General features: G+C 43.8%; 1 protein-coding gene across 1 annotated transcript; it reads left to right on the forward strand.

Moving 5' to 3' along the window:
- Nucleotides 1-337: 337 nt before the first annotated feature.
- On the forward strand, nucleotides 338-13,935 carry LOC148014669 (putative 1-deoxy-D-xylulose-5-phosphate synthase, chloroplastic). The gene is made up of 10 exons (XM_087667274.1): nucleotides 338-608; nucleotides 1,154-1,264; nucleotides 1,708-1,872; nucleotides 1,948-2,098; nucleotides 11,268-11,539; nucleotides 11,681-11,954; nucleotides 12,063-12,370; nucleotides 12,475-12,756; nucleotides 12,848-13,132; nucleotides 13,220-13,935. Exons 1-10 carry the CDS (start codon nucleotides 462-464, stop codon nucleotides 13,367-13,369), a joined length of 2,145 nt encoding a protein of 714 aa, XP_087523400.1. The 5' UTR covers nucleotides 338-461; the 3' UTR covers nucleotides 13,370-13,935.
- The last annotated feature ends 437 nt before the right edge of the window (nucleotides 13,936-14,372 follow it).

A 14,372-nucleotide genomic window follows, 5' to 3' on the forward strand; every position in this document is an offset into this window, starting at 1 on the left:
ATGTTTCAAAGTATCACACGAAGCAAGGGTATGTTTTCTTATAGTCATATATGGATGGAAGTTTATAAGTTTGATGCATAAAAAAATTACATGTGTGTTTGGCATTTTGTATTATCAATTTTATAAAGAATTTTAAATTTGAAAAGAGAGGAAGAGAGAGGGAATAGTTTCAAAATATCACACGAAAAAAACATGTGTTTTTTGAGCGAATTGCAGAGCCAAAGAATTGGTAAAGCGGCTTAGCGTCCAATACGTGAAGGCCTAACGTTCAGTACGCGATGCGCTAGTAATTAATAAATCATTCTACCTTGAACCTTAATCAACTCCTGATAACAAGGCGGCAGCTCTTAATATCGGCGTTAAAAAATACTTAATCCAGTCGTTGTGAAGGCCTGAACACACGGCCAATCATCATCGTCTCATCGTCGTAGTCTCCGTCCCCCCTTCAGTGTGCAGCAAAAATGGCGGCGTCTCTGTCTCCCCCATTCTCTTCTCTCTTCCAGCGCCCGACGCCATGCCTTCCTGTTACAGAATCGCAGCTCTTTGGACTGCGCCTGGCCCGGCCTTCTCCCACAGAGCTCAAATCTTCGAAGAGAGGCCACAAGGAGGTAACATTCCTCACATATCTTGGTCTGCCTTGTGATTCAATTGCGATCGGGCCTTCTAATGTTCAAATTTCGCAATCCTCTGCGGGCCTTCTAATGTTTGCTGAATTGTGCACTTGACGCACAATGCTTTGTTCAGCTCAATGGGGGCAGTAGGCCATTTAAGACTACACACCGTTACAGATTCGACATCACGAGATTCTGTGCAGGAGGCACTGCACACCTAGCTGGATGCAGTTGGGGACAGGGAGCTGCCGGCTCCCACCCTGGGCTGGCAATTCTCTGGCCCTAACGGCACCTAGCTAGGTATATGCGGCGACACATACTACATGCTCTGTGCTTGACACGTACATCTGAATTGACCATTGGCTGTTTAAACAGAATTATGGCTCATGCTATTACACATAGCTGATGCTAGATGTGTGGATACCATCTGACCAAATCAAAGCTAACATGGGGATTGAATGCACAGTTAACTGGATTGGAAAAGCAACCTTCAATGAGGATTGTATACCTCAACTGTGGCTGTAATTGTGTGTTTTTTGCAGATGGTTGTAGCTGCCCTGTCCGAGAAAGGAGACTATTACTCTGAGAAGCCACCCACACCTCTTTTGGACACCATCAACTACCCGTTGCACATGAAGAATTTGAGCATGCGAGTATGCTTTTTTTCTTATTGTTCTACTTTAGCAAAATGGAGTTACTTCAGAAAGTTTGAGTTGCATGTACTTTGATCCATCCGCACAATCAATCATTCATTTCTTACGTCCCAATGCCCATGGTCAATGCCCTGTAGATAGAGGCTTATGACAAAAAAATGAATTCGTAAGTCTAATTAGTAACATTTTTGTCAACACAAGGTGTGAAGTGATGCATTAGAAGCAAGTGGATAGAGCTCCACAAGCAACATGAAGAGCTCTAGTTTGAAACTCAATGGAACTTCTGCCAAAAGAGAGTCTTTCCTGCATTTTCATCAGATGACGTGGGGACAATAAGTCATGAATGCTAGAACATGGTAGTGAACAATCGTTATGCACATCATCAGGAAAGTCCTTAGGCTTTTCAGGGACTACAGGATTTATTCTCTTTTCCATGAACACAGGAGCTGAGGCAGCTTGCAGATGAACTTCGCTCAGATACAATCTTCACGGTGTCAAAGACAGGTGGTCATCTTGGATCCAGCCTTGGAGTGGTGGAGCTCACAGTAGCCCTTCATTATGTTTTTGACACCCCAGAAGACAAATTCTTGTGGGATGTGGGCCACCAGGTAAGCCTTGCTGATCAATGATGCTTCTTCACGTCTTCTGATGGCATTGAAAATTGATGTGGTAGCTTTTTGCAGGCATATCCTCACAAGATTTTGACAGGAAGAAGGTCCAAAATGCACACTCTGCGACAGACAAATGGATTGTCAGGATTCACCAAGCGTTCAGAAAGTGACCATGATGCATTTGGTGCTGGCCACAGTTCAACTAGCATATCTGCTGGTTTAGGTATAGAGCATTTGTGGCTAGCTATGTAGCTTGCATTGATAGGAGACTTGCTAAGAGTTACTTTGCTTCTATTGGCTCAGTCAAAAGTCTCGTATGTACTGATGAAGCTTATGTTGAATTTGAACTTCAGTTGAAGTGTGCATTATTAATTTCAATTATGAGAGCTTAACTGCACTTGTGAGATCAGTTGTCTCTCTTCTGCCAATAGTCTTGCCCAATTTGGGGCTCATGACATGTTGCTAGAACTCTCCCTTAACCCCTGAGTTTAACTGCAATTCTCAACCCTGAGTTTGACCCCAATTCTCACCATTTTCTTACATCCATGCTCCCCATGCTTAGGGCGCTATACAGGGGCCACAGGCCTCCAGCCACCTTCATTCCAATCGTAGTCAGAAGTCTCTCAAAGTACTTTCCTTTTTTCACTTGCTCTATTTTTTACAAGCATTAATACCCTTTCCCTGTTATTGAAATTAGTACTACAGTCCACATCAACATAGACCAAATGTTTACCATATAGCTGGGCATTCAGATTTAGTCTTGAGGGATAGCTAGTCTTCAGTGGAAAATGCTGGTGATAGTGAGCATCTTTTGACAATATCAATCTGACTCTTTAGGCTTTGGTGGCCATCAAGTGGAAAAGAAAGCTCCATGTTAACCTCTGGTATAGACATGACAGTCCCTGTTTTAAGCTTTTGTCGACATTTAAGTGTTTGCCAAGTTTGCTTTGTGAGGCTCTATCAAAAGCCTTGGCAAAGCCAATGAAGCGGGAACTCAGTCCCTCCTCACCACCTTCTGCTGTTATTAATGGTCCACAAAAAATTTCAAATATGATAGAGATTCAAGGTGGCCACCATTAAGATCACATAGCATCTGCACCCTCAGCATTTGCCATTAATATTCTTTCACAGTCATTTGCCTTACTAGACTCAATTCTAATGCATCTCTTGTAAAGAAATACCCTAACATAGAAACATAAACAGAAACCGTACAACAAAGCACAGACAATGAACACAGTGAATGAATGAAGTGATATGACTACTGAATATACGATGCTCATGCAGCAAACACACTATGTAGTGAATGAATACTGTACCTCGAACTCATGTATCTCAAGGATCAGGGCAGGGGTAATGAGCTGGAGAGTGTGTCGTACTCTGAACGGATCTCGAATTGCAGCAAGGCAGCCTCCGGATGTCGAACACCAGCAAACACAACAATGAGAAGCTGGATCTGATGTAGACAGTAGTGAGGAGAGAGAAATACTAAAAACGCACGCAGCAGGTGAGAGAGACTAAAAATGCAAGTAAGACAGCCTGCAGGAGAGAGAAAGACAAAACGCAGATTGCAGGAGAGATAAAGACTAAAAACGTAGGCAGGATAGCTTGTAGGAGAGAGAAAACTGCCAAACGCAGGCAGAACAGCCTAGTGACAGCTTGTAGAAGATGGTGACTGCTGGAGGAGAGAGAAAACTGCCAGTTGACACCCACAGCAGCTGGGCAACAGCCTGCAGGAAGCAAATGTAGGGCTGTGATGACGTGGCAGGCTGTACGACAGCAGGTCTGCACAGGAACAGCAGTTGCGTGGCTGGAATCAGCTCCAAACTGTGTGAAGAGGGCTGGAAATCAGGCGCCAACTGATGGAGACAGCAATGAACAGCTTCGGTTGAGATGCCCTCTGCGAACGGGGTGTGGGCAGCAAGCTGAAACACTTGAAATCTGCAAAATGAGATTAGGGCTGAATGGAGAGCAGCATACCTATTTATAGAAAGTTTGGGCCCTCCCAAAAGGGTTTGTGCATGTGGGACACAGAAACTCTCTAGGATTGCGTTTCTTTTAAATAAACAAGGTTTCTTAATTAATTAAGCATGTTTTGGGGCTGTTTAAGTAAAGCTAATGCATTGTTAGCTCAACATCCCCTCTTAGGCCCAACAACGGTGTGCCACGAGAATAGAGGCCAGCCAAGCCGTTGCTTGGTTTATCTTTTACCTCAAGGCGTTCTACCCCAAAGCAGCTAGAGCATCGGCAAAGGGTGCATGTCGACTGCCCAGTGGCCTACTAAGACTACAGAGGCAATGGTTATCTTACCAAGGGAGCCCAAGTGATCACCCTAGAGAGGACAGGGCATTGGACAAAGGGTGCGCGCTGGCTGCCCAGTGGCCTACTAAGACTACAAAGGCGATGGTTATCTTACCAAGGGAGCCTAATTGATCACCCTAGAGAGGACAGGGCATCAGACAAAGGGTGTACGTGGGCTGCCCAGTGGCCTGCCAAGCCTTACAAAGGTAGATGGAATCAGTTATGGACTTTTTTTTTTTAGGGCTTTTAGATTTGATAGATTAAGCATTAAGTGAGGGTTTCAAATCAGGTTTTGTCCTATTGAGTATCCGTGCTCCAAATGGGAGAGTGATAAGGGATGGTGAGACCCAAGACCTTCACAAAACAAGCATACTATTCCTATCATTACTGGGTATCGGTGATGAAGAAAATGACTAAGATGTGTGTATAGCAAATATGTCAAGTAAGCAAGACAAGCACATCAAGCAAGCAAGCTGGGAAAGACTGCCTTGGAGACTGCCATGTGCAATGCCCCGAATATGGTGGATCCTAGAGTCGACTACTCCAAATGATCGAAAAGGGATAAATGTGCACAAATGCATTGTTTACATGAACAGAATGCCAATGCATGGGGTAATGCAAAGGGAGATGTAAGATATCATGCTTATGCAATATGCTATGCAATGGTGCCACTAGGACAACGCCCTCGTAGGGGACTTGTTTACTTGTCCAGGTGCCCTTTTACAATCATCTCATCCTGACAGTGCGGATCATAATACAATATAAAAGAATAAATGAATGTAATGGCAAAAAAAAATTATAAGCATCATCATTGTCACTATCAAGAGTAGAAGCCGCCTCCTCTCAAACTAGAAGGGAAAGCAAGAGGGAAGCACTTTCTTCTCGTCAAGTTGAAGAAGTAGAGGAGGGTGTATCCAAGCCGATCCTAGGTATCAGGTACTGAAGAACCGGCCGGTTGACCGCTTTGGTTAAGATATCTACAAAATTATCTGATGATGGCACAAACTCTAGGCGAATAGTGCCTAGCTCAACTTGCTCTCTGGAAAAGTGGAAGTGAACTCCGCATGCCGTGTTCGTGGTGTGATGATCGGATTGCCTGCAAGGGCAATGGCACTCTGGTTGTAGCAGTAGACAACTGTGGGAGAGTCACATGGAAAGTGAAGTGCTGCCAGTAAACTCCTCAGATAGATGGCCTTGGTGGTGCCATCGAAAGAGCCCGGTACTCAGCCTCGGCCGTGGAAGCCGCCATCGTCTCCTGCTTACGGATGGAACAAGAAATGGGAGCCGTGCCCAAGGTAAAGAGGTAGCTGCGATGGGAATGCCGGGTGTCAGGATCTCTTACCCAATTAGAATCGGTGTATCCCTGCAAACATAAACAAGAATCATATGTCAGGCTATAAGAATAAGTACACCGTAAATAACGCAACACATGAAGTCATGCAATCCAATGTGATATCCTAGGTGCTGTGAAATACTGACTGAGTATGCTAACTAAGTAAGCCAAATCTGGCCTAGTGTGAATTAACCAAATAAGTTTTTCTACAACAGAACGATAGGTATGTTCATCGAAGGGCTGTCCTAGGATATCCTTTGACAAGTGGACAGTAGGATCTAGAGGCGTGGCCACTGGCCGTGTCTGATCCGAAGTGTACTGTTCTATGAGCTGAAGTGCATACTTCTGTTGTGACACAAAAATACAACCCCCAGAACAAACTACCTCCATCTCCAACAAATAAGACAACAAACCAAGGTTTGTCATCTCAAATGTAGCTTTAAGCTTAGCCTTGATTTCTGCTATGGGAGCAGAATCTGAGCTTGTGATGAGTAAGTCATCAATATATAGCAAGATATAGCTAACCCCCTCTGCAGTAGATCGAACATTTAAGTTCGGGTCATAAGGGGTAGAATGATATCCGTGAGTCTGCAAGAACTCATCCATCCTATGGAACCAAGACTGCGGTGCTTGCTTCAACTCGTAAAGAGTTTTATGCATGTGGAATACCTTATCCTTAGGGTTCCCTGAAGGAAAGCTCGGTGGCTGCTCCACATAGACTTGCTCCTTCAAGAAACCATTTAGGAAGACACTCTTGACATCCATCTGATGTATCGGCCAACTGTGGTGAGCGGCTAGCGTGAGTAGCAACCGAAAGAAAGTCAACCGCGTAGTAGGGGCGAAGGTCTCTTCATAATCAATGCCATGCTTATGTCGAAACCCTTGCACAACAAGGTGAGCCTTGTACTTGTCTAGAGTCCCATCAGTTTTTAGCTTGGTCCTAAAAATCTACTTTGTCCCGATGACTTTCTTGTGGCTTGGACGATCCACCAATGTTCAAGTTTCATTTTGGTCAATATTCTCTAGCTCATTCTCCATGGCCTCTCACCATTGAGAGTGCTGAAGAGTCTCTTGCCATGTATCCGGCTCAGAATGCGCTATATAATCAGCTCTAAACAACGATGCAAATGATGGTTGAGAAGCAAGCCGGTAGATCTTCCAGGTCCCTCCGGAGTGGAATCTATTGGTAGGATCCCCGAATCCCACGTGGTCTATTGGTACCAGCGAGGTAACGGGTCTCGAGGAGGGGGACCTGGGAGTGGAAGAATCTACGGAAATGTCAGGAGTGGAAAGTAGACTAAGCTCAGGAGGCACGATCTTAGATGAACTGGGAGAAGGAATCGGATTGGAATTCTGTGCAGAGGATTATACGATATCCCTCTCGTCAAAGACGACATCCTGCCTAATGATCACCTTGTTTGTCCGTGGATCAAACAAATGATAGGCTTTTGCTTTAGAGGAATATTCTACAAAAATAGGGAGATCAGCTTAGGGAGTGAGCTTTCCTATCTTGTCATTAGGCGTGTGTATGTACGCATGATACCCGAAGACTCTGAAGTGGGAAATAACAAGCCGAGAGCCAATAAATGCCTCATATGGGGTCTTTTGAGGAAGAGCCGTAGTTGGGCACCAGTTGAGGATGTACACCGAAGTGTTAACAACCTCGATGCAAAGGCGCTCAGGAAGCTCTGCTGTGCGAACAACATAGAGTCTGCCATTTCCATGACTGTCCGGTTCCTATGCTCTACGACTCCATTCTGAGAGGGGGAGTTGGTAGAGGTGAGGTGGTGGGAGATGCCATGCTTCTGTAGAAACTCGGAAGACTCATGGGAGATGAACTCACCACCATTATCACCCCTCATGCAACCGACATGACAACTAGTCCGGTTATGAACCAGTAGCACCCAAGCAGAGAAATATGTGAAAGCATATGACTTATGCTTGAGAAAGTATACCCACATGTATCTGGAATGATCATTTACTATAAAAAAGAAGTACAACGCGCCATTCAAAGCAGTAGTGGAAGTCGGTCCACAAAGATCAACATGAATCAATCTAAGAGGCGCCTTAGCACGATACGAGGTCTGTTGAGGGAATGGGGTACAGTGTTGCTTCCCGAGCTAACATGCTTTACAGACATCTCGAGATAGCTTTAGGCGTGGAAGACCCTCAACCAGCTCACGGTGTGAGTGACAACTCATAAAGAGAGTCATAACCAAGATGCCCTAAGTGAAAATGCCAAAGGCGCTCATTGTTTGTAGGCTCCTGAGATGCAGCTAAGGCTTGGAAGCTATGGAACATGGAACCCGTAGCTGGCGGCTTGGTCAGAAAATGTGTCATGTGGTATAGGCTATTAGGCTCTGCCTCACTGTGAGCAATCACTAAACGAGTCAGAGAGTCAAGGACCTCGACTGTGGTCGTTGTAAAGAAGATTGCTTGCCAACCGCAAAGCTGTTGAACAGATAACAAGTTCATCCCAAGCTGAGAGACATAATATACATTGTCTAGCGAAGCCAGATCCGGACCCTTGTCAATGGCAAAATTGACGCAACCTTGAGCCTGAATCTTGATCGAGGAGTTGTTTCCTACGTGGATCTGTTCGGTTGTAGGGGCTCAGGAACAGAAAATGTCCGCTATAGGAGTCATATGATGTGTAGCTCCATTGTTCACAATCCAAACAGGAGCTGAAGTGCTCGGCTGTGATGAGTGGGCCTCGGCGGTAACCTCGTCAGGAGGCAACTCACAAATGTGGACGAGACTCGCATCTGATGTCTCTATGGAGACGATGTGGACCTTTGCAGACCAGTTAGACAAGCTCTTTAGAGTTGAGAATGTTGTCGACTAAGATGGTTGAGCGGTGGCAGTACGAGTCTGACCTTTAAATTGCCCCTTGCTATCACCCTGCCTCCCTTGCTAGGGGTTGCCCAATTGAGGGGCGGGGGTCTGTGACTTGGGTTTTGGTGCTGTGCCTCTTGCCTTTGATCGACACTCGTCGTCAAAATGACTAGCCTTTTGAAATGTTGACAATACCTATTCTTTTTAGATACATTTTGCCACCCAGGTTTGAGAGATTGGGATGTTCCTTGTGATTCCTCGGGTTGCTTTTGCTTTTGATTTTGATCTTGATTTTGAGTGGAGGTTTGATTTTGTTTTCCCTTCCCTTGTTGGCCTTTCTGAGAATGAGCAACAAGAGCCCCCTCTGAAGAGAAATTTATATGAAACTGATCGAACAACCATGTGTAACGCAATAGCTAACACTCAAATTCATAGAATGTAGGCATAGTAGGCGTTGAAACTATACCTTCCACAGAATTGAAGTATTTCCTAGGGAGTTTATTTAGAAACAATGTGACCTGATTGTCAGAGGACTTGAGAGTCCCCGTAGTGGAGAATTCAGGGAGAAGATGTTAATACTCAACTAACTTGACTTTCAAGTCATTCCGGTCAGTGATTTTGAAAAATTGGAGATCATGGTCAAGATTGATACGACGGGTCTTGTCCCGAGCTACATAGTGGTCAGTCAAGTGTCCCCATCGCTCAGATGCTAAGTCAAAATGCTGAAGCTGAGAATGAAACTCAGGCAATAAGCCCTGCATTAGGTTTGCCAGTCGACACCTGCAGCAGCTGGGTGACAGCCTGCAGGAAGCAAACGCAGGGCTGTGATGACGTGGCAGGCTGTATGGCAGCAGGTCTGCACAGGAATAGCAGTCGCTTGGCTGGAATCAGCTCCAAACTGCGTGAAGAGAGCTGGAAATCAGGTGCCAACTGATGGAGACAGCAATAGACAACTTCGGCTGAGATGTCCTCCACGTACGGGGTGTGGGCAACAAGTTGAAACACCTGAAATTTGCAAAAACGAGATTAGGGCTGAATGGAGAGGGCAGCATAACAAAAACTCTCTAGGATCGCATTTCTTTTAAATAAACAAGGTTTCTTCATTAATTAAGCATGTTTTGGGGCTGTTTGAGTAAAGCTAATGCATTTTTAGCTCAATGTCTCTCTCGTCTCATAATTCTCACCTTATACTGCTTCTCCAGCTTGTAGCTTTTAAGCATAAATTGATCTAGTCATGGACAGACTCTTGTAGCTCCAACTTATAAATTTCAGACACCAGGCCTGCTGCCTCAGAAGTGCCTATCAAGAAGTCAATCATGCTGGATCCTTAGCGAACATGCAGGTGAACAGCTGTACAAGCAGACATCATGATCAAACAGTTTTTCAGACTTGAATCAATTGCTTGAAACCCTGCTCCAGTGGTCTTCCTCCCTCTTGACTTATAGTAGGATAGATTTTCTGACAAGTCACCAAGTTCTTTACTAAATTGCATTCCTGCTTTTGCTTGACTCTACCACTGAAATTTCCCAGAAAGAATGCATTTTTTGGGGGATAAAAGAATACCAGATTCCTGGCTAGTGGAGAAAATGATCAGGATTACTGTATCATATACTCTGCAGTTCTCCACTTCTTGTTAAGGGAGAAAATCAACCAACTGCAACAAAAATCACTGGTTTCCAAATGTTCTAAGCATATATCTTGTTCAGACCATTATTCTTAGCAATGCCAGCAATTTGGAAAAGCCTGTAAAGTTCCCAGTCTACTGGTCTCAAGTCCCATTTCCCCAGGCAGACGAAATGTCCAGACTATTTCCTATTATCTCCATTTTTCTCTGATCCCTTTGATATTCCATAAACCAAGCCTTAGATTTGTATGTCCTATGTAGGAAAAGTGTCTCACTATGGCATCCTGTGCAAATCTATTATCGTCCACAGTGTACATCGACTTCAGTGCTTTTATCTTATCTAAAAGTGTCCTAAGTGCAGTTTTTGTTAGCCTAAGGTCCTAAGGTGACAAAAAATGAGTCACTGGCCCAAGCCAATGACTCATTTTCTGTTACCTGCTCCTCTCTTTTCCTTTCATTGTATTTTATATTTCTTCAGAAAGAGATTAATGACTTTACCTTTGTTAGTTAATGAAATGTGTTACTTATAATGTTATTTCATGGATCTTGATCATAGACTCATTTTTCAATCTCACATCTCCTTCTCTATTTCTTGCACTATTCGCTCCTATTTCGGCAATAACGTTATCTTTTACTTTTGCATCTCTGGCATATGCATCCTAAGCATTGGATAAATTCCACGGTTAGCAATTAGACATATAGAGTCTTTGGATTCGAGATGCTTAGTGTCCTTCCCTAAGTGATTAGACTGCTTGATCCAGTCTTTGTTCATTGTTCTGTCAAACAATGCTGCAAACATGTATAGGGCCAGTCTAGATCCTTTTAAGATGAGCAAGAAACAGCAGGTGCACTCAAAGCTTCTCGGGCAACAGCAGGGCAGCAACTCAAGCAACACATCTGTTTGATATCAGTTCACAGATATGACAGTCTTTCGCCATCATAATGAAAGGTTTATTCCAGAACTGCCAATGCTTTCATTATTCAAGACGTGTGAGCCCCCTTTGCAATCTGTCCTTTTACCACGAAAGGAAGTCACAACTCTTTACAACACACACAGGCCCTAAAGAAAGCTCTCTTACATGCCCTTCCAAATATATTTTTGGCTGCCTAGTACTTCATCTCTGCAAGTATTTCACTAAGTGCATTATCTTGACTGCAGATAAATGATAGTCTGTATGAAAATTTGGATCAGCAGTATTGATCATGCACAATGAGAATTATGCAGCTTTATGAATTCAGAAGAAAGAAAGTCATGAGCTTATATTTTGTTTTAAGTTTATGTCCCTTATATTCTTCTTCCAGGTATGGCTGTTGGAAGAGATTTGAAGGGGAAAAGAAATCACGTGGTTGCAATCATTGGAGATGGAGCAATGACAGCTGGACAAGCATATGAGGCAATGAACAATGCTGGCTACTTGGACTCCAATATGATAGTCATTTTAAATGATAATAAGCAGGTCTCTTTGCCTACTGCAACACTTGATGGCCCAGCACCACCTGTTGGTGCCTTGAGCAGCGCTCTCAGCCGGTTGCAGTCTAGCAAACCCCTCCGTGAGCTTCGGGAAGTTGCAAAGGTATGATCTGCTTAAATGGTTGGTGATGCAATTGCTTATTGATACCTAATAAACTGAACACTGAGAGCAATTGAATCAGATGCATTCTGGAATATGACATAAATTATGGATGTAACCAATGATATTGACTTGTGATTGCAGGGTGTAACGAAGCAAATTGGTGGCTCAATGCATTCTCTAGCTGCTAAAGTTGATGAATATGCACGTGGAATGATCAGTGGTTCAGGTTCAACATTGTTTGAAGAGCTTGGGTTGTACTACATTGGCCCAGTTGATGGCCACAATATCAATGACCTTGTAACCATACTTAGAGAAGTAAAAAACACACATACCTCAGGACCGGTCTTAATTCATGTAGTTACTGAGAAAGGACGTGGTTACCCTTATGCTGAGAGAGCAGCTGATAAATATCATGGTGAGAATTAGTTTGCTTCTGAATTCATATGCTACTGCCTAGTCCTTTGTGTCACTTTTTCTTTTCTTGGGTTTCTTCGTGACAGTCTCTTCTTCTTTTCTTTTGCAGGTGTGGTAAAGTTTGATCCATGCACTGGCAAGCAGTTCAAGGGCAAGAGTCCCACTCAGGCATACACCACATATTTTGCAGAAGCTTTGATTGCTGAAGCTGAAGTTGATTCTAAGATCATTGGCATACATGCAGCCATGGGTGGAGGCACAGGCATGAATATGTTTCTTAAACGGTTTCCAAACAGATGCTTTGATGTCGGAATAGCAGAGCAACATGCAGTCACGTTTGCTGCTGGTCTTGCATGTGAAGGACTGAAACCCTTCTGTGCTATATATTCTTCTTTTCTGCAGAGGGCCTATGACCAGGTGTGGATTGCAATTGCAAGTAATAAAAACCTGCAGCTCATATTTTGGCTTCTAATAGCTGGCAATCGCTCAAACACATTTGCTAATAAACTGTCATATGGCAGGTGGTACATGATGTTGATTTGCAGAAGCTGCCTGTTAGGTTTGCTATGGACAGGGCTGGACTTGTGGGAGCAGATGGCCCAACTCATTGTGGGGCTTTTGATGTAGCATACATGGCTTGCCTTCCCAACATGGTTGTGATGGCACCATCTGATGAAGCTGAGCTTTTTCACATGGTGGCCACTGCAGCTGCTATTGATGATCGTCCCAGCTGTTTCCGGTACCCTCGAGGAAATGGCATTGGTGTCCAGCTTCCCCCAGGAAACAAGGGAATTCCTTTGGAGGTTAGTTTCATGTCTGTTTCTCTTAGGTCCTTTCATGGACTTTTAAGCTTTTGATGTTTGGGTTAAAGATTTTACTGATTTGCTGTTGCAGATTGGGAAGGGAAGAATATTGGTAGAGGGGGCTCAAATTGCTCTCCTTGGCTATGGCACAATTGTACAAAATCTGTTGACTGCTCGTAATCTTCTTGAAGCACATGGGCTTTCGGTAACTGTAGCTGATGCCCGATTCTGTAAACCACTTGATCGTGATCTTATCAGACAACTCGCAAACCATCATGAGGTTTTAATCACAGCTGAGGAAGGTTCAGTAGGTGGATTTGGATCACATGTATCACATTTCATGTCTCTTGATGGTCTTCTTGATGGAAAGTTGAAGGTATGAAATGTCTACATGTGTTTAAAGTAAGTGGATTTTCAAGTGAATACATGACTCAATTTCTGGTTGTTTTCTCCCTCTTTCCAGTGGAGACCACTTGTGCTTCCTGATCGATACATTGAACATGGAGCTCCAGCAGATCAGTTGTCTGAAGCTGGACTCACAGCTGCTCATATTGCAGCATCTGTGCTGAAGATCCTTGGAAGAACTAGGGATGCTTTGGAGATCATGTCTTGAGGGACATTACATCATGTATACATTGTTTGACATTTGGAAGCATGAAAGAAGCTTGGGTATCAGCAGCAGCATCCAAGATTCTTTGCGATAGTGGATGCATAATACAAATGCTGGGATGTTAGGATGGACCATTCCCAGCATTCTGAAGCTGTGGAGCAGCTTTGAACTCAGCTCTCTGGAATTTTAAAATGCTTCTGCTTGGGAGAATCAATGCATTATTTTTCTGTATATTCATCATCCATAAAGGCCCTGTTGCAAAAGCTGCATCAAAATCCAAGTGCTGAAATGAAACATACAATCAAGTGCATCATTTTCTGAGTACTGCACTGTGGCAGTTTGGCCCTGAGGCCTGAGTAAGCGAGAGTCTATGCTAACATCTAACCCCACTATTGTAGTAACTACTGATTGTATGTGGCACACTGCTTTCTGTAATTGTCCTCCCAATTGTGATCTATTGGGTTTTACTGTAATCTTCCTGCCAGCCTTGTGTGTTTTTGAATATAGTGCACTGCTTACTGTATTTTTCCTCCCAATTATATCATGTTAATCTAAGCTATTTATTCTACCATTGCTGCTGGACTTTTTGACATGTATCTGCTCTACAAGTATTAAAGCACATTGCTCATCTTTTACTATACTCATGCTGCTGTGTTTAACAGTTTCTTTTCTCAATGTGCACATGAACCAAAAACATATCATGAGATATAGTTACCAAGCAATCCAACAAGATTGTCTATCATTTTGTGTTGTAGGTATTGCGCTTCATTTTGGACATTGTAGGCTGTCCTGGACGCCCACATTTTGGGCCTGGCTACTCGAATATTGGTTGTGGCCCCAGTTTGCCTATCTATAGCCATCCTACCTCCCTCCTTCATTCATCAGGTGTGATCATTCAGCCAGCCCTCCACGTTCTCTCTCATCCCCTTGCTGCCATTTAGCACCCACATTGATGCTCAGTGTATGTTACATTTTGGGCATTGTAGGCTGTTCCGAACGCCCACAT

Source organism: Lygodium microphyllum, chromosome 25 (assembly GCF_053477565.2).
Source record: "Lygodium microphyllum isolate KBCC chromosome 25, Lygodium_microphyllum_v1.1.10, whole genome shotgun sequence".
In the NCBI taxonomy this organism is placed as follows: Eukaryota; Viridiplantae; Streptophyta; class Polypodiopsida; order Schizaeales; family Lygodiaceae; genus Lygodium; species Lygodium microphyllum.

What these genes read in the sequence shown, in the direction of transcription:
- LOC148014669 (XM_087667274.1), top strand. Translation starts at nt 462, where the DNA reads ATGGCGGCGTCTCTGTCTCCCCCATTCTCTTCTCTCTTCCAGCGCCCG. An exon ending in TAGCATATCTGCTGGTTTAG is followed by an intron (nt 2,099 to 11,267) that starts GTATAGAGCATT and finishes TTCTTCTTCCAG; the next exon opens with GTATGGCTGTTGGAAGAGAT. An exon ending in TGCAGAGGGCCTATGACCAG is followed by an intron (nt 12,371 to 12,474) that starts GTGTGGATTGCA and finishes GTCATATGGCAG; the next exon opens with GTGGTACATGATGTTGATTT.